Source organism: Carassius carassius, chromosome 37 (genome assembly GCF_963082965.1).
Source record: "Carassius carassius chromosome 37, fCarCar2.1, whole genome shotgun sequence".
In the NCBI taxonomy this organism is placed as follows: Eukaryota; Metazoa; Chordata; class Actinopteri; order Cypriniformes; family Cyprinidae; genus Carassius; species Carassius carassius.
The window spans coordinates 13,424,458-13,446,095 of record NC_081791.1 but is presented as its reverse complement, the minus strand read 5'-3'; the positions used below and the strand labels follow the sequence as shown (position 1 = coordinate 13,446,095).

The 21,638-nt window shown below is 39.5% G+C and overlaps 2 protein-coding genes across 3 annotated transcripts in view; one reads left to right on the top strand and one right to left on the bottom strand.

Moving 5' to 3' along the window:
* The window catches only part of LOC132118065 (N-fatty-acyl-amino acid synthase/hydrolase PM20D1.1-like), a 324,185-nt gene that overhangs the window by 146,285 nt on the left and 156,262 nt on the right, over nucleotides 1-21,638 (top strand). The window lies entirely within an intron of this gene.
* On the bottom strand, nucleotides 4-4,191 carry prim1 (DNA primase subunit 1). 2 transcript variants are annotated; one of them, XM_059527549.1, is made up of 13 exons: nucleotides 3,978-4,191; nucleotides 3,642-3,799; nucleotides 2,848-2,954; nucleotides 2,696-2,769; nucleotides 2,451-2,587; nucleotides 2,277-2,335; nucleotides 2,081-2,190; nucleotides 1,774-1,865; nucleotides 1,505-1,640; nucleotides 1,098-1,167; nucleotides 862-968; nucleotides 646-744; nucleotides 4-319 (listed from the first exon to the last, which is right to left on the bottom strand). In XM_059527549.1, exons 1-13 carry the CDS (start codon nucleotides 4,084-4,086, stop codon nucleotides 300-302), a joined length of 1,278 nt encoding a protein of 425 aa, XP_059383532.1. In that variant the 5' UTR covers nucleotides 4,087-4,191; the 3' UTR covers nucleotides 4-299. The 2 variants fall into 2 exon arrangements, with proteins under 2 accessions (XP_059383532.1, XP_059383534.1); XM_059527551.1 differs by having other exon boundaries at nucleotides 1,774-1,871; nucleotides 2,087-2,190.

The window sequence follows — 21,638 nt, the reverse complement described above, 5'->3', positions numbered from 1 at the left end:
ATATAACATTTGTACAAGTTATTTTATTTAGCTGGTAGAACAATAAAAATAAAAAAAAGGTTGATTTACACAACACAGAACATGAGGGAAAACCTATTCCCATTAGAAAAGTAAAGAAACACAGTATCACATGAAAATAAATGACATTATTTCATACATAATCGTCCAATGACATGTTTCAGAGCAAAACTGTTGTGGCTCTTTGAATGTGAAAGTATCTATATCTACAGAAGCAGACAGCAGATAAACGTACATGAATTCTGATAAACTTGGTGTTTTATAGTTCCTGCTCTTCTGTCTTAGAAGTCCTTCTGAAGATCTGCAAAACCCAAAAATCGATCATATTCAAACAATGAAATGATATAATCTTCAGACACAACAACTAGAACCGCCATCATCAGTTTAACGTACCAACACTTAAGCCAATCCTTATTTTTTTATATATATAAATGGCCAATATTAAGAATTTGAACTATTTTGTCTAACTGAATAAAAATAAAAATAAAATCAAAACATACCGACTAAAGATTACATTTTAGCATTGCTAAATGACCGATAACTGATGTGCCATGCATCCCTAATCCATTTGTAATGTAAAAGCTGAGATCCAAGTGTATGTGGAAAAACAGAAACATTTTATCTCACCACTCTTCTTCAGCATCTCTCCTTTCCGAGATCGAGCCATTGCCTCCAAAAACCGATCAAAGACCTTCACATACTTGGCCAGGCTGGTCCGCTTGTAGTCTACAAATAACCAAAACCATGTTTAGCACACAGTACCAGCCCACAGAACTGAAGTTGACTCTCAAACAATACCAACATGTAGAAACCAATTAAACTGAACAGTCGATGTTTGCTCACCTCTGATTCTGCGTCGTTCTCCAGCTTCCTGTTCATTCTCCTTGTCCTTCATGTCATCTTCCTCTGCCTCTTCTGCTCTGGGTCTCTCCAGCTCCTCACAGATCAGACTACAGAGAGACCAGTGAGTCTAGCATATCGAACATCCTCAAGTATAGAAGCCACACATATATAAAAGCACTTGTCACATTATATGGAACAACCTGACAAAGATGGACACTGAAATATTCAGCATTTACCTGATCGTAGGCACCTCAAAAGGATCAAACGTGTTCAGTTCTTTCAGATCTATTGGCACGGAGATTCGACCTAAAGAAAATGTTGAAAACAATATCAAACTGAAATAAAATTGTAAACCCATTGTACCTAAAACTTTAAGCACAGATGAAACTTGCACCACAAAACTAGCAATGCGATTCTGTAATAATAAAAAAAAAAAAAAAAACTCCAGTCTTCAGTGTCACATGATCATTCAGAAATAATTCTTATATGCTGATTTGCTCATAATGAAACATTATCATTAATGTTAAAAACAGTTGTGCTGCTTTAAGTTTTTTGTGGAAACAGTCATCCCAAAAGTAAAAGAAACAAAACAACTTTCTTAGCCCAAACGTTTAAACAGCAGTGTATAAAGTCAGTTTCTCACCTGTCTTTGGGTGTACGCTGAAGGGGCTCTTCAGTAAGTGGTTGACTCCTTTACTGACGTTGACATCCAGGCGTGGGTAACAGTACTGCAGCATGATCTCCTTATCGAAGTACTGACCCCCCTTCTTACTATTCGACTTCACAGACACACATGAAAAATTTAAATCATAGGAAACTCAACTACCTTCCCTGGTGAAAGATTTCACTTGTCTACAAAGAGGAGATCTCAAGGTTGTTGCGTGGTCAGTGGTGCCAGTACTTTGCTTTTACCTTTTTACGTGCAACCAGATCGCAGAGTAGGTCCCATCGCTTCATTGGGTCCTTTTCATCCTTAAAAGAAACTGCCAGGTCCTTTTTGATATGTGCACGTCAGACTTAAAGAAATAACGGTCTACTGGTCTCCTCATATAAAAGGAGTTACACTAATGAAATGACACAATGAAAACCTGCTTAAGTATTTCCAGTCTTTTTTATATGGTATCAAAACTGGTACAGAGAATTTTGAAATTTGACTGGTATTTGTATGAACTACTGAAATCCTGGTATTGTAACAGCACTACTGGGAATGAAAGGATATCTTCAGGCAACAGAGCGAGCACTTTATCTACACTCTCCTTACTGCCCAATATGTCCTGGTCCACAATGGCATACTGACGGAAATAGCGCTCCACCACCAACAGAGAATGACTAAAAGAAAAAGAGAGAGACTATGGTTATATTATTGACATGAATGTGTTATATGCCTAAGGAAGTAAGTCATTACTTCCCCTTACTTGATGAAAGGATGGATTGGATCTGACAACACAACTTTTCTCAAGGTCTCCTCACCACCCTAAATAAACATGCACAGGGCACACAATTGAATTAATGCAATTACAGCTTTTAGATTACACAGCTGAACATAAAAAACAGATTCTATAATGATCAATTATCTGATATGAGGGTACCTTGACTAAACTGAGATACTCTGCCACAGCAGAGCGCGCCGCCACTGAGAGCTTCCTAGCAGCATCATCACAAACCCAGCAGTGCACCCCTCTTCGGCCCGAGTACACCCACAGGAGATGATGGAAGCCAAAGTCCTCTGAACCACACAAACAGCACAAAATTGGTTAAATTAAATTCAATTTGTACATTTCTTATGATGTTACTCAAAACTGTAAAAGTTCTGTTGATAAAAAGTTATGCTTACCCCGAAGTGCCCGGTCCAGAATACGGATAGCAATGGTCATTAAAGTCCAGCACTTTAAACAGATATCAGCAGCACTAAAGAACAAAAAGAAAATAACTGCATTTAAAGCAATAGTCCATAAGATGAAAGAAGCAGAAAAGTAATCTGTATACCTGCAGCAACGTCTGACATCATCATAATCTGTCATGTCAATGTCAAACACCAGCTCCTTCTCCAGCGCCTGGAAGGTCCCAGACTTCACTGCGTTATGTTGACTGGGCTGTCAATCACAGAACCAGAGAAATTATGAGACATTTCAGTTCATTTATTCCCTACAACAAATATGAAGCAGTTTAAAGTAGTAGTAATTTATTGTATTGCCATGTAAGCATCTAAGGCTATCTTCTTTGCAAAAACTGAGTAGCAACAACACAAGAGTTACAGAAAAAAACAATCAAACAGAAAAATACAGCAGTTAAAATTATACAAGATAAAAAATAAAAAAGATCAAATATCTTTTCTGATCTTACTAAAGTCCCTGAGTGAGCATACTTCATTTAAAAAGTTCATTAAAAACAGGATGAAGCAGATTAAAGAGCAACATATGTAATTATAATTGACATTTAAATATAAATAAATGTATTTTTAGAAGCATCTAATCACACAGCAAATATTTCATAGCAACAAAGACTTAAATATACTTACTATATACTTACTAGAATATTATCTACGTAGCTACAGAACTATGAAACTACAGCACAGTTTTATTTGTATATTTTGCCCACTTTTTTACTTGATTTATGCATAGACATAAAAACTCACAGGGATATGCATAACTACTTTAATATAAAAGAATGATCAAAATAATGCTGTTTTAGCATATAGCACCACAGGGCATGCAATATAATGAAATATAACCTAATATAACCTCAATGTAATGTAATATAATATAGAGGAGTTATATTACCCTGTGGCTGTAGACTGCTCCAATATCAATCTTGTAGGGGACCATCTTCTGCATCTCTTTCTCCAGCTCACTCTGTGTGGTGAAGGACTGATATCTCACATAAATGTCATCTTTCAGGGTGAAGGAAAACTCGCGGTTCTGGAAGTAATTTTTAGACACTGCAAAAGGGAAAATTAGAAATATTGATTCTAATAGTGTTGAGGTAGAGACATAAATGTTGTTGAAAGATAAAGTACACATGTAAAAGAAATATTGCATAAACTAAAAACTCATAAAACAAATACAAGAACTACAGAAAGACAGCATTTTACCGACCAGTCCGAGAGATGTACTTACCCCCGCCATAACTTAACCAGCGATAGTATTGTGAGAAAGGGAACAGTCTGCGGTAATAAATCGGCAACAAGTCAGGCAAACAAGCTGGATCATAATCTGAGTTTGACATACTTAAATCGTACAGTGTTTATTCTCGGTGACAGCTGACCCTACAAACAGCGCGGGAAATTTTACGTAAATAGGAAATGACGTACTCGGTTCTTGTTCGTTGGTCTCGCGCACGGGTAATGTTACTATTTTCCGCTTGCTGTGCTGCCACCTCAAGGCTCGGAAAAGAGTGGGTTATGATTATGATTATGCGGACTCGTGATTAAAAATGGACAGTCCACACACCTGTTTCGCACTCCTGCAATCCCGAGACGCTACATCGGGTAGAAGATGGATGGTGAATCAATGTATGATTTACATCTCTCGTACAGATTAACAGTTTTGCCCCAATTAAATTTCTAAAAGACAACAGTATCAATAGAAGAGTTTGAGATATATGAGACGTAATTTGTGAAGATAACAGAGAAACATATGGTAAATATCAGGTTTGGACAATATGTATACTTTTTATTATGCAAGTAAGGTGAATATATTGTGTGTGTGTGTGTGTTTTTTTTTTTAATTAATACATTTATTTATTTATTGAAAATATGTAAAAAAAAAAATATATATATATTACAGAAAAAAAACAGGCATCAAAAACAGAAACTCCAAAGATGATTAAAAAAATAATAAAAAAATAAAAGGAAACATTCAAAAGACGCCAAATACAGATTCAAAATATCTTACAATAGACATAGCTTTTTAATTTTTTACAATTTTAAGAGACTTCATTAATAGAGTGAGTTCGTTAGAGAAAACCTTGTATAAAGGAGGAGATTTTGACAATCTACATTTATGAATGAAAAATTTGCCATTCAGGATGATAAAATTAACAAAATTATGAATATTTTTATCATCATTCTTAAAGTAGCAAATAATTTCTTTCACATTCAGTGTTATCATTAGATTAGTTTTCTATATATTGTGTGTGTATTAAGGGTATTTGAATGCTAACTGCGTAACGTTAATTAGCCTTAGCAAAAGAAAGGAGTTGTAAAAAGTTGTAAAAATATCTATGTAAATACCTAATTTTCTAACTGGAATGCTATTAAACACAAATGGTAGAATTGTTTTATTTGTTTAAAATATACGCTGCTGAATGTACCACTAAACATTGTTAGAAGACAAAATAAATAAAGTACTAATAGTGTGAATAGTGTGTTTAAAGGGATAGCTCACATAAAAATGAAAATTCTGTCATCTTTTGAAGTTCATTGTATTTTATTATGCCTTTAGGACCTTTTGGGATATCCTAAGTGTTGGTTATCTGGACTTTGAGTGGAGGGACAGAAAGCTCTTCAGGCTCCATTAAAATATCTTAAAGGGATAGTTCACCCAAAAATTAAAATTCTGTCTGGTCAGAGAGCTCTCAGAATTCATCAAAAATATCTTAATTTGTGTTCCGAAGATGAATGAAGGTCTCTCAGGTTTGGGACGACATGAGGCTGAGTAATTAATGACAGAATTTTCATTTTTGGGTGAACTATCCCTTTAATGTGTGTTTCAAAGACTAATCAAAGTCTTATGAGATTGGAATGACATTTTTGGGTGCACTGTAAAAAAAAGTCCGCAAAAATACAGTACAATATACCGTAATAACTTAAAGGAATTGTCCGTATTTTCTTTTTACAGGTGTTTCTGTGTATTTTTTTTTATTATGCTTTGCATTGGGGGTACAAGAAGTCGACAATCGGCGGGAAACCAGTGCTTGAGCAGGCGCCATTATTCACGGAGAAAGTCTTGGTCAAAATCTCATTTTAAAGTCGGATTTAGGATTTTGAGAATGGTTCTTACTCTTCCTTTGTAAATTATGTTTTGTTAAATGTAACAAACTGTAACGTTAACTTAGTTGCTGCCTGGCTTGTTTGGCAAATGGATGTCGGAGCCGTCGCATTCAACATTTTCAGCATAACGTTAAGTTACCGTTATACAGCGTGGAGGTACGTGTTACAGTATAGGAAGCATATGGGTAGCAATATTCAATTTGGGATGTAATATGCAAAATGACAATGCAATATGTAAAATGGCAATGCATTTCTGTATTTACATTTACATTTTCCAATACATTTGTGCAACGTTTGGTGCAAAATGAAAATTAAATTACATAATTTTCATTTGCCATTTCATACACCAGTTTTAATATGTAAAATGAATACTAATTTTAACGCTTTATAAGTTGCAAAATTAAAATTAAAATGTATTACAGAAATGATTAGATATGTATAACATGTTCAAGCAAAAACTGTGGCAAAATTATCATTTAAATGCTATTTTTCTTAAATGCATTAACACTCACATTCAAGACTCTTACGATTGCATTTTCATTCAATGTCCCGCAATGAATGTAGCAAAATTCAATGTGCACATTGAAAATGCATTCCGAGCCGATCACGTGTCTGCCCCCTCCCGCCATGTCAATCACTGAGTGAACAAGGCGGGGCTTGCAGAAGGTCAAGAGACTCAAATGTCAATTAGAACATTCAAGTGAGAGAACATGGACAAAACAGTTGGTCCGTGTACGTTTTGATCATTTCAGTTTATGGCTTGAATATTTCATTCGCACTTGTGGGCGGAGCTGAAACGCTGCTTTCATCTGATTGGTCGAATCGCTTGGACTGAACAGTTCCATGTCTGTAACATTTACCACTCTCATCTTTTAAGTCATAAGGCACTAGGTATGTGTGTGTGACATTAATAAATAATTGTAAAAATGAATATAGTTACATTTCTAAATAAAAATAGTAAAATCAGCTCTATGCTGCTCAGTGCTCCTGTAGCCTACCCCAGAGCGCCTTCTCGCGGCTGTAGATGGTAATGTTTTCTCTTGGTTCTGAATAAATGCGACTTATAGTCCAGTGCGACTTATATATGTTTTTTTCCTCATCATGACGTATTTTTGGACTGATGCAACTTATACCGAGAAATACAGGTAACATTATTATTATTATTTATTATGAGAGTAATTGACACAGACTAGAAATTGAATGTTTCACCAAATTCAGCTCAGATCTTCAGACTCGTCTGACTCGTGTTGCTGTATATCTGGCCAGACTTACCTTCCCAAAAAATCCTATTTAATTTTATTTCATAAATGTAACTATATTTATTTCCACTTCACTGTCATCCAAGGAGACAGAACTATTTGCACTGTTTTTATCAGTGGGACAATATTTATACAATACTATAACCTAGAAATAATTTAATTTAACTGGCCAGACTTACCTTCCCAAAAAATCCTATTTAATTTTATTTCATAAATTTAACTATATTTATTTCCACTTCACTGTTATCCAAGGAGACAGAACTATTTGCACTGTTATGCTAATTAACAGTGAGTGTAGTTTCAGACATTACAGTGCTTCACTCGCACTGACTCTTATTCTGCCTGAAAGAATGAAAAGACCAAGCTGAAGGTGGAACGATTCGACCAATCAGATGAAAGCAGCGTTCATTCTCCGCCCACAAGTGCGAATGAAATATTGAAGCCATAAACCGAAATGATCAAAACGTACACGTACAACTGTCTTGTCCATGTTCTCTCACTTGAATCCTCTTCTTGAGATTTGAGTCTCTTGACCTTCTGCAAGCCCCGCCTTGTTCACTCAGTGATTGACATGGCGGGAGGGGGCGGACACGTGATCAGCTCGGAATGCATTTTCAATGTGCACATTGAATTTTGCTACATTCATTGCGGGACATTGAATGAAAATGCAATCGTAAGTGTCTTGACTGAGTGTTAATGCATTTAAGAAAAATAGCATTTTAATGATAATTTTGCCACAGTTTTTGCTTGAACATGTTATACATATCTAATCATTTCTGTAATACATTTTCATTTTCATTTTGCAACTTATAAAGCATTAAAATAAGTATTAATTTTACATATTAAAACTGGTGTATGAAATGGAAAATGAAAATTATGTAATTTAATTTTCATTTTGCACCAAACGTTGCACAAATGTATTGGAAAATGTAAATGTAAATACAGAAATGCATTGTCATTTTACATATTGCATTGTCATTTTGCATATTACATCCCAAATTGAATATTGCTACCCATATGCTTCCATATTACAGTACTCACTTTCAGTTTTATAAATAAAGGTTTATTAACTTTTTATTGTTGTTAATGCAGTGTAACGTTTTTTTGTTAATGAGCATCTCGTAAAGCATCCGGCATATTAACGTTACTGAGGTGATATTGAGCAGCTGTGATAACGTTAAATCTGAAGTGCGGTTACAACTGTGTTTAGAGCGCTTTATGCCTTCAACAGGAGCTGGCAGAGTACTGGGCAAGAAAAGAAGACACCATTAACGTTACGACTTTATGTTTCAAAAGAGATTATACGACCAGGAGAAGATCTGACATCATGTAGTTCTTCAAGGATAACACACCTTTTCTGCCGAACGAGGTAACGTTAGGTTTAGACCAGTGTTCGAATTGAGTCAAAGCTCTTGGGGGGTCCCCCAAGTTTTTGGGGGGTGGAAACCCTTTTTTATTTCATTAAAAAAACTAATTTATCTTGAATGTAGTTACATAACCCTTTCATATTTTCAAGCAGAAGTTGTCATAGTTGGGTAAACTTCTTTAGTGGTGAATGAGAGTATATGTTTAAATATATGTTTTGTCACAATAGTGTTTCTACAAGAGGGAAAAAATAGAAATAATTTGATACGATTACGATGCTGATGACCATTAATCAATTTTGATCTCTTGATTCACTATCAATTCACATGAATAGGCCTACTGTACTTACTTTTCTTGGGTTAAACTCAGTATTTTCTTGCATTAATTAATATTCACTTGTGTGTGCTTATACGAGTATCTTTTTAAAATGTATAATCTAGTGTTTGATCATGTCTAAATATTTATTTAAATGCAAAACCTAAAAATAAGTAAGCAGTTATGACCTGCAATACTCTTTTGAGCAACTAGAGTATGTATATTTATTAGAGTGGGTAAACAATGGCATTGCAAATGGAAATTATTATTTTTCTGGCCACAAAATGACTTTAATTTGCCTCTTTGCATTGAATTTAAAATCCTTTTCTCCACTTAACCTTAAATACTACACTAATTGTATTAGGCTATACATAATAATGGAAAATAGGATACAATTCATAACAAAAACGGTTGATCTGCATGTTTGTCTTCGGCGTAATAATCAATGCATGTGTGTCTCACGCACAATTCGTGAGAGTTAGCAACCCTGCTTTATCATCGTTGACACAAAAAAAGCCTTCACCTGATGAACATTTTCATCAGTAATAATGTCCTTAATTAAATTAACACTGTTTTTGAGCAGTTAAGGTTACTAGATTTAAAATGATTTGTTTAATTCAGAATGGGTGCAATGCTAGCTCCAAACAAGATTCTATTTTTCTCAGAATTACGTTAGATGGCTAATTACAACTAACAAGCCGATAGTGAGCTAGCATCATAAGATAAAAAAAAAACAACTATTGACAGACCAAGATTATAAGTGACTCTCTGATTCTGAGATAAACACTTATTCAGTAGCAATAAATTAGGTGTACCAAACAATCATAAAACAAAGAAATATTATCTTACCGTTATCGTGAGGTAAAATAATGACGAAGGATCACTCTGTCAGCCAATCACACAGCGACGTCGCGCCCGCAGTTTGTAAATTCCTTCAGAAAACAGCGTGTGGCGCACTTGAGCGTATTTTCAGATGCACATCTAATTTGAAGTAGCTTTTTATGGGAGCGGCACTTTTTACAGTCTATGGAGCGGCAGCGCAATACTTTGGTAAAAAATAGATAGATAGGGCTATGTCAAATATTGTTTCTATTTTAGTTTTAATGAAAAACCAGGGGACCCCCCAAGGTCATTTTTTTGGGCCTTATGGGGGGTCCCTTGATGCTTATGGGGGGTCCCGGACCCCCCCAGCCCCCCCTCAATTCGAACACTGGTTTAGACATTTTATCGGCTTGTTTATGTTAAACACACACACACACACACACACACACACACACACACAGACTCGATAAGTTAATTCTGTAACGTTACTGTAAATTTTCAAAATGAGAATTTTTGGCGAATGAGTCTTAAATAAGTCTTGACTGATGTAAAGAGTTGGGTCTGTGTCAGATGTCTGTCGATGTGAGTCATGTTTTAAAGGGACAGTAGTTCATGACATTCATGGTGTTTCTTTTCGTTTTCTTTTCTAATGACAGGTCATAATTGCTGCTGTACTTTGCATCCCAGCAAGCAAAAACTGTAGTAAAATTATAATTTAAATTCAGTTTTTCCTAAATAAATTTTGACTTGGGGGTAGGACCCGTGGGATTGCATTTTCATCATAATACAGCATGATAATTGTAGCAAAATACAATGAGAATTTCAGAATGCATTCTGAGGCAAAGGTGCTGCAAAGTGTTGTTTTAAATTTCTATTTTTCTTTTATTAAGAAGTGGATTGACACTTACAATACAAGATGTTTCAATTGCATTTTCACTTAATACCTCGCGATGAATAAAAAGTCAATGTGGATTTGAAATGCATTTGAAAATGCAACACGCCCCTTGCTTTTCAATCGTTAGGCTACATCAAGGTGGTGCTCGGCAAGCATTCGGCAAGAGTCAATGCATTTAAGAAAAATAGAGATTTAAATCACCATTTTGCTGCACATTTGGCTCAGAATGCATTCTGAAATTCTAACAGCATTTTTGCTACAATTATTATGAGGTATTATGATTAAAATGTGTTCTTCCCTCAAGTCTAAATGCATTTAGGAAAAATGGCAATTAATAATAATTTTGCTATAGTTTTTGCTTGGACATGTTAAACATATCTAATCAATTTGAGTAATACATTTTCATTTTCATTTAGCAACTTATAAAGTGTTTAAATGTTTTACATTTTCATATTAAAACTAGAGTAGAAAATGGCAAATGTAAATCATATAACAGAATTTATTTTGAACAAAATTTTGGACACATATATGGTAAAATGTAAATTAAAACACAGAACTACGTACATTTTACGTATTGCACTGCCATTTTGCATATTTCAAATTGCTACCCATATGTTTCCATATTTATGTACCATTAGGGATGTTCAACACTGACAAAAAATAGTCATTGAGTTGTTTATTCAGTTAACTTGGTTAGTGAAGTTGTTTGTGTAGGAAAGATTTAATCAATGTTTGGAGTGGCTTTCTGAATTTACAATGTGTTGTTTATAATTTCTCTGTTTATCGTTATTTATGATTCCAGATTGCTGTCATAGAAGTTACCATTTCCTCCCCTATTGAGACTGAGCTACACATTCCCTTTGTTTTATTTGAAACATAAACATCCGGAGGAGAATGGCACTTAGGCTGGAATTCATACAAATGTAAAGAACATATCTAATGAAACTGTGTATTAAGCATTTTATGTTGCCTTTTAGTGGAAAATAATCAAAGGGTTAGTTCAGTCAAAAACGAAAATTCTGTCATTAATCACTCACCCTCATGTTGTTTTGAACCTGTAAGACCTTCGTTCATCTTCAGAACACAAATTAAGATATTTTTGATGGAATCTGAAAGCTTTCTGACCCTGCATAGACAGCAAGGGCCCTACCACGATCAAGGCACAGAAACATAGTATAAGGACATTGTTAAAATGGTCCATGTGACATCAGTGGTTCAACTGTAATTTTACAAAAATATCATTATTATTTATTTTTTTTATAAAAAATACTTTTTGTGTGCAAAGTAAACAAAATTAAAACTTTATTCAATGATTTATCCTCTCCTGGGAGAGTCTGCCACCATTTAATAGAGTACCACTACGGATGCGTGTGCATTAATTTGCCAGTAAACAAGGTGCAGCGCATGCAGAGTCTTCGTCAACAGGACCACACACATTCCCCATGGGTCAGAGAGCTCTCGAATTTCATCAGAAATATCTTAATTTGTGATCTGAAGATAACTGAATGACTTAACAGATATTTATAAGCAATGTTTAAACTGGAACTTAATAATTCAATCTCAACCTGTTCTGCATGTTATTCTGTACTTTTTCATTCATTTTCATTTATTGTCATTAACAGTCTTCCTGTGAAGAAATCCTGAACGAGCGTCAAAGGTTCAGGTGAAGGTAATCCACGCTTCCAAGACTCATGTATGAACTACTTCTAGATTCCGTGTAAATTTGAGTTTTTTTCAAATCTCAATTTAGGACTTGGACTAAACATGCAGCAGAAGAAAAAGTAGTTTCCTCAAACGGGCACATGGCAAGAGATACTAAATGCACACAAACTCAATGCCCTGATCTTAATTTGGATTGTATAGTTTTCTTAGTTTAACATTGAAATGTCAGGAGTGCATAAATCTTTGTTCTTTATTTTCAAATGCTGTACAAGAAAGTTTTTTTTTTTTTCAATGTCAATTGTAGATGCAGATAATTTAGCATGAATAAGAAGTTAGTAATCTAACTAGGGTTAGTTCACCCATAATATTTTATAAATAATCTCATTCCAATCATGTTAGACTTTTGTTCATTTTTGGAACACTAATGAAGATCCTTTTTAATTAAATCTGACAGCTGTAATGTATTGGACGTTGAAATGGTAGTTGCATAGGCTGTCAATTGAGGGACAGAAAGCACAGAGATTTCATTAAAAATACTCTTCATTTGTGTTTCAAAGATGAATGGAAATCGTATGGATTTGAAACGGTATGAGGGAGAATAACTGATGACAAAATTCACATTTTATGCTTTTTAAATAATGTTGTGTTCTATAGGAAAATGGTGTCATTCACTTGACTAAAGACTATTAGTCTGTAGCAATTGTTGATAATGACAGCCCTGTCTTTGTATTAATTTTTACCCCATGTATTTGAAAATGTATTCTTTGTTTGGTGCAACACCAGTATTGTACAAGTACCTGTTCATGATTTCTTTTTTCTGCATGTTGCTGTTTAAACTAAAAATTGTTCTATAATACAAACATTTTCAATGGTGCTTTTCACATTGTTAAGTTGATGTCATAATATTTTTGTCTTCACCTGTTTAAGGCAAATAAAAAGCTACCGAATGCATTTTTAAGAATGTTCACATGAGGTAAAAATAAACCATGTTCAATTTGTACATATTGTGATGGATTTATTTGCTACAGAAGAGGACTATGCTCCAATTTCTTTTTTTAATCTCTGCATAACGGATTTTCCATTTATGGTACGGAAGAAAATGTTAATCTACAGAAATTTCCGTTTTAATGTTGAAGGAAGTGTCCGTAAAGTGTCCGTAAATTTAACAGAAAATGTCCTGGTAATGTTCTGCCAGTACATTATCCGTTTTTTTACGAAATTTTTTTTTACAGTGTGAACTATCCTTTTAAGATGTTTTTTTTGTAAATGTCAGAGGTAACAGCCATTAAAATATTATTGGTTATGTACTGAAATACGTTGCTCAAACAGAAAACCAGTCAACCTTTTAATATCTGCATTCAGCATAAAACCATCCAACACTGACATGCTTTTTTCTGAATAGTTCCTTCTCAGGAACGAGACGCTGAGTCGATCGCTTTGGGGAACGTCCCTGACGAGAACGACTCTGAATATCGTGTGCAATCTGTCCAACGGAAGGGCGTAACGTCACGGGTGGGGTGACGTAGCGACCAGGAAGCTTTAAAAGCACGTGCCGTGCAGCTGGCTTCAGCTTCGCGTCTGTCAGCAAGCGCTCTGTGTGTGCATGTCAAAAGTCTGTTCTGTTGGTCCTATTTATTGTTGTCTGTCTCTAAAAGCATTAAAATATCGCAAGAACAGCTCAATATGCCAAAAGTAAGACCAAGCATGTGAGGGGCGAATCCAAGCCACGTTACAGATTGTGTGTTCCTCCCTGCCCTCGCTACATCACGGGTGGGGATACACACAATTTTTGTGCGTGGCTTGCCTGGGATCGAAGCACGCTGAGTCGGCTCTCAAAGTGGCCGACTGTCCACATTGTGAACGATTGCCAATGCGGACGCTTCGATCCCGGAGGACTCTCTTCGAGGAGGGAGCCTTCACCAGCGTTCCCCGCGGTGCTGGCCCGCTTCTGCCAAGGCAGAATGGCTGCTGCACTCGTGGGGTTAGCAGGTGGATCTGTCAGAGGGAATGGAGACGGGCCAGTCCTTATCTCCTTCCTCATCTGCCAGATCCGGCGCCCAAACCCTGGGTTTGGAAGCACGCTCGTCGGTTTCTTCCCCCCAGGGTGAGGGATCAGCGCTTCACCTCTATTCCTCCGAGGAGGTCGATGTGGAGACTGTTGCTGGGGATTCGCCACCCCTGTCGCCCCATTATGAGGAGCTTTTGGAGGTGGTTACGCGCGCAGTGGATAAATTAAAAATCTAATGGCCTGCTGAGGCTGAGAAGCAGAGAAGCAAGTTAGATGAACGCTTTCTGCGGCCGAGGCAACCGCCTCCACGTCGGAGCCTACCATTCTTTCCCGATCTCCACGACAAAGTATCAAGATCGTGGAATCATTCATATTCTATACTATACTATGGCAATGTGATGGGGCTGGGAGAGCGGGGTTATAGAGCGGTGCCACGGGTCGAACAGACGCTCGCGGGCTATCTGTCGCCCGGGTCGGCATCATCTCTAAAGGCTCCGACGTTGCCCACCAAGCCTCTTAGAGGGACATCTTCGCTGGTGGGCAAAGGTTATGTGGCAGCAGGTCAGGCTGGGGCTTGCCTTCACACCATGGCAGTCCTGCAAGCATATCAGGCCGACCTGCTGGGAGATATCGACGAGGGGGAGGGGATCAAGTCTGAAGATATTGAAGAGCTTAGAAAGACCACTGATCTCTCCCTCCGCGCCACTAAAGAGACCGCTCGCGCGATTGGGCGGTCTATGGCAGCCTTAGTGGCCGCGGAGAGGCATTTATGGCTGACCTTGTCAGAAATTAGAGAAAGAGACAGGGTCTGCCTCCTGGATGCCCCGCTTCAGCCTTCTGGCCTGTTTGGGGACACAGTCAATACTGTCGTCGACAGGTTCCAGGAGGCACGGAAACAGGCGGTGGCGTTCCAGAATTTCCTCCCTTGTCGCTCTCGTGGTACATCTGGGCGGGAGATAATGTAGTGTATTTTCGTCGGCCATGGATCTGAGGAATCACACTGTCTCAGGGTTCTGTTTCCAGAAGAAAGATTTTATTCTCAAGAGAAAATAAAACCGAGAAAGCTCTGCAGAACAGTCTGTCGAGTCTGTGTCGGTTCTCTATTTTATACAATGCTTCTGAAGGCGTGCCCATGTTCAATACATTTCATACATATGGTTCTGTTTATCAACTCTTTTACCTTTTATGGCTGTCTCCAGCTTGCTTTTAGGATGTAGAATTTATTCTAAGTGTAACGAGGAGGCCTAATCATATATTTTGTCTTATGTCAAAATAGGGTGTCCAACTTTACTATATGCTGTATTTTGGTAATGTCTGCACCAAGGAGGTCTGATCATATATTTTGTCTAATGTCCAAATAGAGTGTGCAGATGCACCATATACTACACCCCTGCACTCTCTGCACATTCCATTCTCAGGCAGGCCTCTACTTACAGTCAAAAGCATGATTATAACAGTAGAATAACTTGATACATAAATGGCTAGAGTCACATTGATTATGCCTGATTAGTTTACATATTGACCAATAAAAATCTTCCACAATGACTTTGCCACATGCCGGCTCCTCATATCGAGAGGCTCAAAAACAGAGTGTCGCCACTCGTGTTCCCCCACGTCGGGACCGAGGAGTTGGGGACTTCCAAATCAAAGCCCGATTTAAGAACAGTTATCGAGGCCCGGAAGTCCTCGACAAAGAGATCCTGACGCCAGTGACACAGGGATCTAGAGGATAGCCCCTACTGGGGTAGAGCGCGGTCCACCTCATTATACGGTGCCCGCCTCACCTCAGTGCCCTCAGGAGGTCGGTCTGCCAACCCTGCCAGAGTTTCAGGGCACAGCGGCCTCCAGCGAGCGCCACTCCCAGTTATTTCCGCCCCTTCGGGGGCCTCTTACACCAGAGGTCAGTCTCGAGAGACTGATTCCCTTAGTAGATTATTTAGCAGCATGGAAACTACTGCCAAATGTATCTCATTGGGTCCTGCGTACAATAGAAAAAGGCTACTGCATTCAGTTCGGTCATCCACCGCCGAAGTTCAACGGGGTTACACTGACAGTAGTCGGCCCCCGGCAGGCTCTGGTTATGGAACAAGAAGTGAATACCCTATTAAGGAAGGAGGCCATCGAGGTGGTCCCTCCTCTAGACAGGGAATCTGGGTTTTACAGCCGGTATTTCATAGTTCCAAAGAAGGATGGGGGGTTGCGTCCGATCTTAGACTTACGTCCCCTGAACCGCTCAGTTTTGCCACTGAAGTTCAAAATGCTCACTGTCAAGCAGGTTGTAGCTCAAATCAGATCCGAGGACTGGTTTGTCACAATAGATCTCAAAGACGCATACTTCCACATATCCATCCTTCCACAACACAGGAAGTTTCTGAGGTTCGCTTTCGGGGGCAAAGCTTATCAATATCGAGTACTTCCCTTCGGCCATGTACTCTCACCCCGCACGTTCACGAAATGTGTAGATGCGGCTCTGGTATCCCTCCGTATGCAGGCCATCTGCATTCTAAATTATATCGATGATTGGTTGATTCTAGCTCAATCAGAGCAGATGTCGTTCTCGCACATATGGGGGAGCTGGGTTTGAGACTAAACGCCAAGAAGAGTGTACTTTCTCCAGTTCAGAGAACCACCTATCTAGGCGTAGTGTGGAATTCGACCACGATGCAGGCACGTCTGTCTTCTGCTCTGATCGAGTCGATCCTCACATCAGTCGAGAGAGTCAAAGAAGGCCAGTCACTCACTGTCAAACAATTTCAGAGATTGTTACGTCTGATGGCAGCCGCGTCCAACGTGATACCTTTTGGCCTGCTGTACATGAGACCCCTGCAGTGGTGGCTCAAGTCCAAGGGCTTTTCCCCGAGGGGGAATCCACTTCGAGTTATCAAGGTCACGCGGCGATGCCTTCGTGTCTTAGACATGTGGAAGAAACCTTGGTTCTTGAATCAGGGCCCGGTGCTGGGAGCTCTTTGTCGGCGTGTAACGCTAGCGACAGACGCGTCCCTCACCTGTTGGGGTGCGGTCATGAGTGGCCACCCTGCCCGCGGTCTGTGGAGTGGCCGCCATCTGACATGGCACATCAATTGCCTAGAGATGCTACCAGTCTATCCAGCATTGAAACATTTCCTCCCAGACCTGAGAGGTCACCATGTGTTGGTGCGCACCGACAACACATCAGTGGTCTCTTATATCAATCACCAGGGGGGGTCTGCGTTCACGCCCCTTGTGCAAGCTGGCACACCAGATCCTTCTGTGGTCCCAGGGCAAACTCCTCTTGCTCAGAGCAGTGTATATTCCTGGGAGATTGAATGTGGGAGCAGACATACTGTCGAGGCAGGGGCCAAGGCCCGGGAATGGAAACTTCACCCCGAGGTGGTGAAGCAGATATGGAGAGTGTTTGGCACAGCCCAGATGGACCTCTTTGTGACCCAGGAGACATCGCAATGTCCCCTCTGGTTCTCTCTAGTTCATCCAGCTCCTCTGGGACTGGACGCTATGGTACAGACCTGGCCGAGGCTTCGTCTGTATGCATTTCCCCCTATCGCTCTGCTCCCCGGAGTTCTGGCGAGAGTATGCCGGGTCGGGGTCCGTCTGTTATTAGTAGCCCCGTTCTGGCCGAGGCCGAGTATGGTTCGCAGATCTAGTCTCGCTCCTGGACGGCTCTCTGTGGGAGATACCGATCAGGACAGACCTACTCTCACAGGCGCAGGGCACGATAATTCACCCTCGCCCAGAGCTGTGGAAACTGTGGGTGTGGCCCCTGAGGGGGCACAGCTCATAGAATCGGGTCTCTCAACTGAGGTTGTTGAGACCCTCCTCCAGTCCAGAGCTCCCTCTACGAGGAAACTGTACGCCCTGAGGTGGAAACTCTTCACCTCATGGTGCAGAGACCGCCAGCTTGACCCTGTTAACTGCCCAGTTGGTACAGTTCTGAAGTTTCTACAAGCTAGGCTCTCTGCAGGGTTAACCCACTCCTCCTTAAAGGTGTACGTGGCGGCCATAGCTGCTTACCATGTCCCTTTCAATGATCAGTCAGTGGGTAGACACCCCCTAGTTACACGTTTCCTCCACGGTGCGCTGAGGCTGAGACCTCCAGTACGATCCCGTGTTCCCCTCTGGGATTTGGTTGTGGTTTTAGAGGCTCTTTGTAAAGCTCCATTCGAGCCAATACAAGACATCTCAGATAGACATCTGACGCTTAAAACTGCCCTGTTACTGGCAATCACCTCGCTAAAGAGAGTTGGAGATCTTCAGGCCCTTTCGGTGGCCCCTACTTACCTAGACTTTGCCCCTGGTATGGCCAAATTATTCTTATACCCTCGAGCGGGTTATGTTCCGAAGGTTTCCTCTGTTACACCACAACCTATCATACTGCAGGCCTTCTGCCCTCCTCCCTTTTGGGAGCCAGACCAGGAAAAGCTAAATTGTATGTGTCCAGTGCGAGCACTGGACGCATACGTCCACAGAGCTGCCCTGTGGAGAAAATCCGACCAATTGCTTGTTTGCCACGGTCCTCCTAAAAAGAGGTCTCCTGCCTCCAAGCAGACCCTAAGTCGTTGGATAGTCGAGGCTATCAATGTCTCCTATGAGTCCTCTGGTCTTCCCCTTCCTTTGGGAGCCAAGGCTCACTCCACTTGGGGTATGGCGGCCTCTAAGGCCTTCTCAGCAGGTGTGTCCCTCTTGGACATCTGCAACGCTGCGGGGTGGTCCACACCCTCTACATTATGATTTTATGACCTTGATTTGCGAGCCACTCCAGGCTCTTCTGTTCTCTCGCCTTAGCTGTGCTCTTCGGATACACACTAGGCAGGGATTTGGAAGTCTGGCAGCGTGGGCACATCGTTCCCCAAAGCGCTCGACGCAGCTCGAGTTCCTGAAAAGGAACGTCTCAAGGTTACGAATGTAACCCTGGTTCCTTGAAGGAACGAGACGCTGCGTCTCAGAGCCATACTCCCGGCAACCCTGCCGGCGCCTGCTTCCCTACTCGAAGCTGAAGCCAGCTGCACGGCACGTGCTTTTATAGCTTCCTGGTCGCTATGTCACCCCGCCCGTGAGGTCACTCCCTTCCGTTGAACAGATTGCACACGATATTCAGAGTCGGTCTCGTCAGAGACGTTCCCCAAAGCGCTCGACGCAGCATCTCGTTCCTTCAAGGAACCAGGGTTACATTCGTAACCTTGAGATGTTTTCTCTTTCAAATTCTCTGTCTTACCACAGGAGGGCAGAAATCGCTTGAGTACTGGAGAGACTGCGACAGTCATATTGACTGCATGCATATTGATAATTCTGCAGCTGACATTACTGTAGATCTGATGTGCTGAGTCCACAGTCACTGTAGTAAACAGGTGAAGGTGTATAAATGTTTGATATGATGCTTGTGTCTATGTAAAGATGTGTGGGTATGATGTTGCACTGGCCCATCACCAGGAATATTATCCCAGGCCTTTGTCCAGTGCCAGTGAATGAAAGGCCCCACCAAGGCATCCTGTGATGGAAAAACAAACTCTGTCCCAGGCATCATGTACTAAAACAGAAACTGGGATGCAAGCTCTCGCTAGCACTTTAAAGAAATCTCATATTTTATGTGAGTAACTGACAGTAAATCCTAATGGAGTGCAGCTCACAGGAACTCTTGTACAAGTGAGTGCTCTCACAGAGAGAGTGTCTGACTGAGAGTACTTGTGTCTGAGTGTACTTGTCTCATTTACTCCTCTCACTGACTTTCTTTTATTTAGTTTTGAATTCCGTTCGGGTTAAGCAATGCCTAGTTGTTCCTTATGCATGTTAGAGGATTTTACTTTCGTCAGCAAGCCTCTATATTAATTACTAGCACCTTCCTGAGTGGCTCAGCAGATACGTTCTCATGTAGCAACTGGTCAGTGCTATTTTAGGCTTAATATCCTTCCCTGAAGAAGTGCATTTCCTGTCGTCCTTCACAGATCCTTTTTCAGCACTTTTCTGTTCTTGAAGATATGCTATCCTCTAATAGAAGAGCATGTTGTTATACTATAAGGGGTAAGCTGTCATAATGCAACCTATGATTAAATAGCTTTTCAGCAAAATTATAACATTAAAGCAATTATGAAACCCAGATGACAATATGTACACTACCATTCAAAGTTTGGGTTAGTAAGATAATTATTCGAAAGAAATTAATTCTTTTATTAGGCAAGGACATATTAAATTGATCAAATGTAACAGTGAAGACTCTTACAAAAAGTTACAGAAGACTTTTGTTTCAAATAAATGCTGTTATTTTGAACTTTTATATTTATCAGAGAATCCTGAAAAAAATATATTATAGTTTTCACATAAATCTTAATCAGCACACTTGTTTTTAATATCAATAATTATAAGAAATGTTTCAAATCAGCAGACTAGAATGATTATTTAAGGATCATGACTGGAGTCATGATGCTTAAAATTCAGCTTTGCCACCACAGGAATCAATTACACTTTTAAAAATATTAAAATAGAAAGTTATTTTTAATTAAAGTAATATTCCACAATATTACTATATTTTATTTACTCATTGCCTAGTGACCAAAGGAGACTTAAAAAGTAAAAAATATTACCAACCGCAAATTTTGTAATGGTAGTGTAAAACAATTAATTAATTAATAAAAAATTTATAACAATTTATAAAATGTAACAACTTGCCCTGATCTGAAGTTTATTTACAAAAAAATTAAAAAAATAAAAATGAACATGACCATGGAAAAAAACTACCATGCTGGTCTTGAGAGTACAGGTTCAGGTTTCAGTAAATCTACCTTGATTTTATGGTTGGCTTTCACCTAAGTACATGCTACATTCTTACATTTGTAAGTCACTTTGGATAAAAGCGTCTGCTAAATGATTAAATGTAAATGTTCACTTGTTTTAAGATTGAAGTTTGGAGGACAGAAGTCACAAAAAATGGTTCTAACTTAAAGTTGAAGCGCAGTGATTGAAACCCACATAAAAAATACTGCTTGGAAAAAACACTTTGGTATAATTTGATTTTTGACTTATAATTACTGAGATATAGTCCTTGTGACACCTTCTCATATGACAGCTAGCTCCTGTGTTACTGAAACTGCAGCTTGGAAACCTCTTTTTAGTGTTTGTTTGGCACAGAATCTCTGTGATGAGATAAATAAAAAGAGGTGGGCGGTGCAAGTTCAGCACCACCTTGTTTACTTGATCAACCTTGACAGGAATAGACTGTAATGTTTGTCTTATAACAATGGCTGTTGTTGCGGGGCAGGATGAGGGGCTGGTAGAGAAGCACAGAGGGGAGAGAGGCTTATCTGGGCGACAGGGTGAAGCATGTCAGCGCTTCAACTACGAAACTCCATCGACACGCGAGTCTCTATTGTTCAGTTCACATCCTCCTCCTCCTTCTGCAGTAGTGTTCTCCATGTGTGGGTGGAAGTGACTTTTCCCTCTGTGGAAAATCTAAAAGCCGGGCTTCCCTTTATT

Coding starts and splice junctions, on each gene's coding strand:
- prim1 (XM_059527549.1), bottom strand. CDS start 4,086: ATGTCAAACTCAGATTATGATCCAGCTTGTTTGCCTGACTTGTTGCCG. Junction 2,191..2,276: donor CCAATCCATCCTTTCATCAA/GTAAGGGGAAGT, acceptor TTTTTCTTTTAG/TCATTCTCTGTTGGTGGTGG. Junction 1,866..2,080: donor GCTCGCTCTGTTGCCTGAAG/ATATCCTTTCAT, acceptor TCTGACGTGCAC/ATATCAAAAAGGACCTGGCA.